We start from the raw sequence: 6,853 nt of genomic DNA on the forward strand, positions 1-6,853 counted from the left end.
TGGGAACCTTATGTTCTTTTTAAGCAGTAGAGAAGATAAAGATTTTCCCTGTTTTTCATTCATTTTTTTGTTTTTCTGTTGTTCTTATTTTCGGAAATATTGTAAATTACTATATTCCAAAAAACCATATAAAAAGTTATATACCTTGAATTTAGAAAAACATTAACACATTATAAAAATATGCTAACTTAATTCAAAAAACAAAATAGATAGAAATAAAAAAATGTTCTAACATTTTAAAAACATTAACACGTTTCAAAATGTATTTTACACTTTTAAAATGTTAAATATGTTGGTGTAATTTAGAAAAATGTTTTATATCAAAAAAATGTTGGAGTATATAGAATTTTATAAAATATCCAGGCATTGAAAAATATGTCCATGCAATATTTTTAAATGTTTATAAAATCTAAAAAATGTTGGCATAGTTTATAAAAATGTTTTATATCACTTGTGAAAAATGTTTCAACGTATATAAAAATGTTTTACATGTACTAGAAAAAATGTTCATTAACATATGTTTGAAAAAAAAGTAATACTTTATCTGAAAATTATTAAATATTTTTGTTTGGTTTATACAAAAAAGTATATTGTTTAATAAAAAATAGACATAAAAACATGTGTTCGAGTAAAATGTTAATCATGTATTTGGAAAATATTAAACTTGAATAACAAAGTGTTTCTTATATATATGAAAAATGTACTATGCATATGCAAACTATACTCTTTTGTCTGAAAAAAATAAAAATATGAAAAGAAATGAATATAACGTCCACGTAGTTTTAAACTGATTATTGCCTTTCAAAAAGTTTGATGTGTATTTTTAATATGTTCAACATTTATTCAGAAAATGTGTAAAAAAATTCTTAGAAAATGGGGTATACACCTCGGATCATGGGGTTGACCAAGCCACACACGATGGCCCTGACCTAAAGAATGCGCAAACTTAGCTAGATTATGAGCTTCGCTGTTTGAATCTCAGCTCCCAAACATAAAATGACAACTAAAAGTAGCAGCTCTCTGAAGAATCTCATTAACAATAGTAACGTATTTCCCTTGATTGCCGCAGAAAAACGTTCAAAACAGTTGAAGTAGAAAACCTGATGTACAGTAATGCGCCCGCCATTGACCCCGGTCGCCAGAGGGGAGGCCAGGGTATATTTCGCATTAAGCAAGATGTGCCCTTGCACAACCCCTAAGAAAAAGAGAAATGTTTACAATTGGCGAGCCGGCCGAAAGTTCGGCCGGTCGCCTCGCTAACGATGCGTGTTGGGGTTGCGCACAGATGCCACGTCACGCTGGCCAAACCGCACTGTTTTCTTTTTTATTCCCTTATCTCTTAACTCGCGACCTCATTCACTCGTTCCTTCGTCTTTACTTCCGTCTCTGATTTCTCCACTGAGCTCGCCTCCTCTTCTCTCTTCAGACCTCCCCGTCTCCACAGCGCTGGCGCACCTACAACCCACCACAACGGCAGCGCTGCTATATAACCACACCCCCCCATCTAGTCCTAGTATGCGGGAACCCAACGATATGCGGCGCTGAACCCCGTCCAGCAGGATTTTTGCTTCAGCCGGCGATGGTGGTGGCTGGTGGCGATGGCGGTGGCGGAGAATAAGCTGCTTTTTTCTTGATTTGTTTTTGCTGAAACCGTGTTTGATTTTTGCTGGAACCTGCTTGCATTCTTGCTGCAACAGGGAGATGATAGTGCTCGGCGGCAACAACATGGCCGCCATGAATTGTTTTTGCTGGAACCAACAATCTTTTTTGCTGGAACCAACCTTTGCTTTTGCTACATCGGAGAAGACTATGTGATGGGAATCAGCTGCATCTAGCGATTTTTTTGGTACATCCGTCATCAAATTTTGCTGGAACCAGCACGAGCGTCGGCCACACAACCATCGCATGACGGAGCTACAACCAGGGGGGAAATGCTACAACCGGTGCTTCAATTTGCTACTGTCGGCATCTTTTTTTGCTGGAATCAGTTGAAAGTAGGCGCGGAGGAGCTGCATCCAGCAATGTAATTTGCTACATCCCGCATCGATTTTTGCTGGAACCAGCACCAAAAAATGCTTCCACCAAAGTTTGTTTTCTCTAGACCATCGATTTTTTTGCTACAACCACGTTTTTTGTTGTTGGAACCAGCACCCAAAAATGCTTTCACCAGAGTTAGTTCTTGATTCTTTGTTGGATGAGCGACTTTTTGCTACAACCTTATCTTTCAATTTGCTGGAACCAAGGATTTCAATTGATTCCACAGGGGCGGCAACACAGAGCAATTTTTTCGACAACTTTTTTTGTCTGCAAGCATCGACAGAGAGCGATGCCATCGAGCACGGCGGCGACTTTCGACGGTGAGGGCAAACGGGGAAGGCGACAGGGGGCGGCCGCCATGACCTGCAGCGGTGCTTTCTTCAGATCTGAAAAACGTCCCAGGGTGACAAGCGCCGAAAAAGGCGCGATCCGACGGTTATGCGGGGCGCATCTAACGGCCAGGGTTGGACCGGCCCAAAGTTTGGGCCGGCGCACCGGCGCAAAGTGCTGCCAAAAAAAATGCCCTGGTTGCCCGAAGCCGCAAGCGACGCATCAATGAGCACGGCACGGGACGACATGCACGCTGCATGCAAGCAAAGCAAATCACAGGGCAATCGCCGCCGCTGCGTCAGATCTTTATTAGAGGTTCTCGGCATATGCGCCAGGGCAGATCCGTCTCCGCCGCTCCTACGAGCGCTCCCGCCCGCCCAACCCCCGCCCTCAACGGGCCACGTACGCTCCTACCATCGCCACCGCCATTCACCTCCTCCTACCACCCGCCCCTAGCCCCGCCCCGCCCACCTCACCTCGCTGACCGCCGGCGACGACGATGGGGCGCGTGAAGCTGGCCATCAAGCGGATCGAGAACAACACGAACCGGCACGTGACCTTCTCCAAGCGCCGGAACGGCCTCATCAAGAAGGCCTACGAGCTCTCCGTCCTCTGCGACATCGACATCGCCCTCCTCATGTTCTCCCCCTCCCGCCGCCTCTGCCCCTTCTCCGGCCGCCACGGGTCCGTCCTCCTCTCCTCTCTCCTTTGCCACAGCGCTTGCTTGATTGAACCCCCTTTTCGTTTCCGTTTCTGAGACTCGTGCGTGCATGCATGCATGGCCGCGCGCGCTCGTCGATCGTTCGTCGTCCTCCAGGGTGGAGGATGTGCTTCTCCGGTACCTCAACATGTCGGACAACGACCGGGGCGAGTGAGTGCCAGAGTTCACATATATATGCACCGTGTAATGAACTTCGATCGATCTCCTTTCTCAAACATTTTGGTTTCTTCGTTTCACCACCGCAGGCCCATCCAGAACCGGGAGGTAAGAGAAGCAAGAACTAGCTCGTCTTCATCATCTTTTAAAAACTGAAAATAGGAGTCCAGAGGCTCGTGTGACAAATCCGATGCAGTACCTAATCAGCATGCTCCAGAGGCTCAAGCGCGAGAGCGACATGGCGACACAGCTAGCAAAGTACTATGCATTTTACCTCGCTCCATTTTCCTCTATATATTCTCGTTGATTTCACGTATCAAACCGGCTCAAATTATTGTATTTCACGTCACTGTGCATGTTTCCTTTTCCTGCTCGCAAATTTCAGCCCGGGGGCATTGAACGAGAAGATAGAGGTGAGCTTTTGCATTTTGTAACCTTATTAACTAGTGACAATGAAACCATCATATTAACTAGCCGATTTCTTCCAACGAATTGCAGGAGATTCAGAAGGAGATATACGCGTGCCAGCAGCAGCTGCAGATCTCCGAGGAACGCCTCAGGTACAAACCAAGACCCGCGCCATTTAGCACTTTGTTCGTGCGGTCGCGACCTTGATCGTGTTCGTCCGTTTTCTGTGTGCGCGCATGCTGTTCGAGCCTGACCCCGCCGCGTTCGGTTCCACGGGCGACATCGACAATTGCGAGAAGTTCCTCATGGAAATGCTCACCCGCGTCGTCGAGAGGAAGGTACATATCATGTCAGGTACAAACTTGTCGCGGTTTCGTCTGCAACTCATCTCAAATAATTTGGTCTGTGCAACTATCGAGCTGCAGAACTACCTGCTGAGCAACCTGGCCCCGTTCGACCCGACGGCGCCCGGGATGCAGGTACGGCGATCTTCGAGATCACATTTAAATGCGCAGGATCCCGGAGCTACAAATGCTCGGGATACTACGTAGGAGCAATGCTATCAATGTAAAAGGATTTATGCATTTTATCAATGAAGATTGTGTTTGGCGGTGCATTGTAGGGCGGGAACGGGGCGCAGATGTACGTGCACGCGATGAAGACAGAAGAAGGCGGCGGCATGGGCGCGTTCGCCGGCGACGCCGCCGCACTGTGGGGCTCCGAGGACGGGCAAAACCCCGGCCACCAGATCTTCGGCGGGACTGACCCGATGATCTACCTCAGGCACGTGCACATATAATTGCCACGTGTACTACTTTGCGTACGCACACGGGCACACCGCAACCTCACACGTCATTTTCTATTTTGTTTCGGCAGCGACCCGGACGTGTACGACGGCAAATCTCAGGTGGCAGGGATGCACGGCGGCGACGGCGACGTCGGGGGCACCAGCCAGACGGCGGATCCGTGGCGGCAGGAGTTCAGCTGCACCGAGCTGCTCTCCACGCTCATCCCCAACACGCCCTTCCCTCTCATGCAGCACTGCCTGGGCCCCGACGACGGCAATTACCTGCCGGTCATGGTGCCGGCGGCGCAGGACCAGCTGGAGGCGTCCGCCAGCTGCTCCTACAACATGCCCACCAGCGACGAGAGCGGCACGCCCGTCATGGCCTACGACGGCGGCGGTGGCGTGCCGCCGCCCAACGTCGGCTGATCTCACATGCATGCATGCTCACTGGTCCTATCTACATCTATCCTGACCTAAGCATGGCGATCAAGCTCAATCGACTGTAAGCTACGTAGGGCTACTGTGTTAGTGGTGACGCACGCATCATACGCGTGTAATAATAAGAAAATAACTCTACAACGAAATCATATTCAAAATAAATGCTTAATAAAATTCGCAGATGCTGTGGATCACTCACTTAAATTCGCAGTGATGATTTATATTTAAAGTGCTTTATACATGCATCATACTTCCCAGCAACACCAGACAGCATTCTTTTTGCAGAATTTGTATTGAAAAAATCCTTTTCCAATTTATAGATGCTGCTTGGAAGGGATTAGGCCTCTTTTTTATATATTATAATAGGAGTAAGTAGTATACATAATAATTCCAGAGAGTAATAACAGAGGAGCAATCTGCTTTGTAGCAGGGTGTGAAGCCCAAGGTGTCGTTGCTGGCAGTGGCAGTCCAGGCTGCAAGACTGAACTTCAACAGGGCTGGGTCAAGTGGGCGCAGACAATGAAACCTTGGCGATCTCTGCAGCAGAGAGGGCTCCACAGGCTCGACATGGGCACTGGGCGCTGAGACCTTACATAACCAGGATTCAGTAGTGACCACACACATCCAAAATTACAAATGGTACAGCAGTATTCAGGGTCAGCAGAGAACTCAACAAGATTCTGAATCATGTCAAAGGCAACTGTGCAAGACTGCATACTGGTTTCAGTAGTTTGTCTTCTCTAAGAACCTTGATGAATAGAGTTATTTCAAAAATAAAAAAAACTTGATGAATAGAGTGATAAACAAATGAATAAGTATATGAAAAACTGTAGGTGCATTAATGGTAATGGGTAGGAGTGGAACATGAAGTTGCTGACGCTCGTCTTTGACCAAGGTTTGTATTTTTATCGCATCTGAACCAGATAGCTGATATTCGGCCCTTTCAAAAGGTCAGACAAAATGTCTGGCAAAACTGGCAAAACCAAAATTTGAATTTTGAATGAAAAGGGGTAATTTGGTCATAAATTAAAATCAAGTAGAACAAAAACATATATCAAACTCATGTACATTAGGATGACAAATAAATATAATGTTTAGCAGCCTACCACTGGGGATTGAAAATCAGCATCAAAGATTTAACAGTCCAACATAACCCTCATGAGACAAGATTGTTAAATTTCAGCCGCACTTCACTTTTCTTGGCTGAAATCCAAGACCTTGGTCACAACAAGCCATATCTCGGTGGATCTATAATTTGTGACGTACGAAGTAAAGTCAGGGGACCTACAAATACCTTGACTTGTCTTCGCTACACTCGGAAAAGCAATCAAAACATTATTTTATCTACGGTGATTATCCACATTACCCGTTGCACCTCTGTGATTTGCCTACACTATTTTATACAAGGAAGTAGCATTGTAGCTTCCCGGCCTTTCCTCGCAAATGTTAGAGGAGCTGGTTCCTCTCTCGATAGGCTTGCACCTCGGATGTAGCGTTGGCTGTTGTCGAACGATGGCTCTTGGAGCCTTGTGCCATCATGACAAACCATATCCCGTCGAAACATTAGTTCAGTGTAGGAAATTAGTTCTTTTCAACTGACCGATTTTAGATGACGCGTCAACCGTCTTGCATGCTGGACACATGTCCCGTGGAACCCACACACCGCTTCCCCCCTCTACAAGAGCCTAGTTCACTTTGTTGTCTTCTATGTCAATCCAATCATCTCAAAGCTCTCCTCTCCCCATCGCCCTACTCCTTTCTCCTTCTCTACCAGCACACACAAGGCCTTGCGCCACCACTGTCACCGCTCTCTGACCACCACGCGTGTAAGATCATCTCCAGCCGTTGGCCCCTCAGGGGGCGCCTAAAATCGTCGCCTGGGGGCTAGCCGGCGCAAAAAAAGGGTCTGGGGCGAGTTGGTCCCGAGTCGCCGGCGCAAAAAAGGGCCTGGGGGCGAGTTGGTCCCCAGTCGCCGG

At 47.0% G+C, this 6,853-nt stretch overlaps 1 protein-coding gene across 1 annotated transcript; it reads left to right on the plus strand.

Moving 5' to 3' along the window:
* The first annotated feature begins 2,813 nt into the window (after positions 1-2,813).
* LOC125553392 (agamous-like MADS-box protein AGL66) lies at positions 2,814-5,906 on the plus strand. Its single transcript, XM_048717179.2, has 11 exons — positions 2,814-3,051; positions 3,185-3,238; positions 3,334-3,352; positions 3,441-3,502; positions 3,630-3,657; positions 3,743-3,804; positions 3,891-3,990; positions 4,078-4,131; positions 4,275-4,435; positions 4,529-4,941; positions 5,308-5,906. Exons 1-10 carry the CDS (start codon positions 2,867-2,869, stop codon positions 4,863-4,865), a joined length of 1,062 nt encoding a protein of 353 aa, XP_048573136.1. The 5' UTR covers positions 2,814-2,866; the 3' UTR covers positions 4,866-4,941; positions 5,308-5,906.
* Positions 5,907-6,853: the final 947 nt, after the last annotated feature.

Source organism: Triticum urartu, chromosome 4A (assembly GCF_056163025.1).
Source record: "Triticum urartu cultivar PI428250 chromosome 4A, HENAU_Tu73, whole genome shotgun sequence".
Classification (NCBI taxonomy): domain Eukaryota; kingdom Viridiplantae; phylum Streptophyta; class Magnoliopsida; order Poales; family Poaceae; genus Triticum; species Triticum urartu.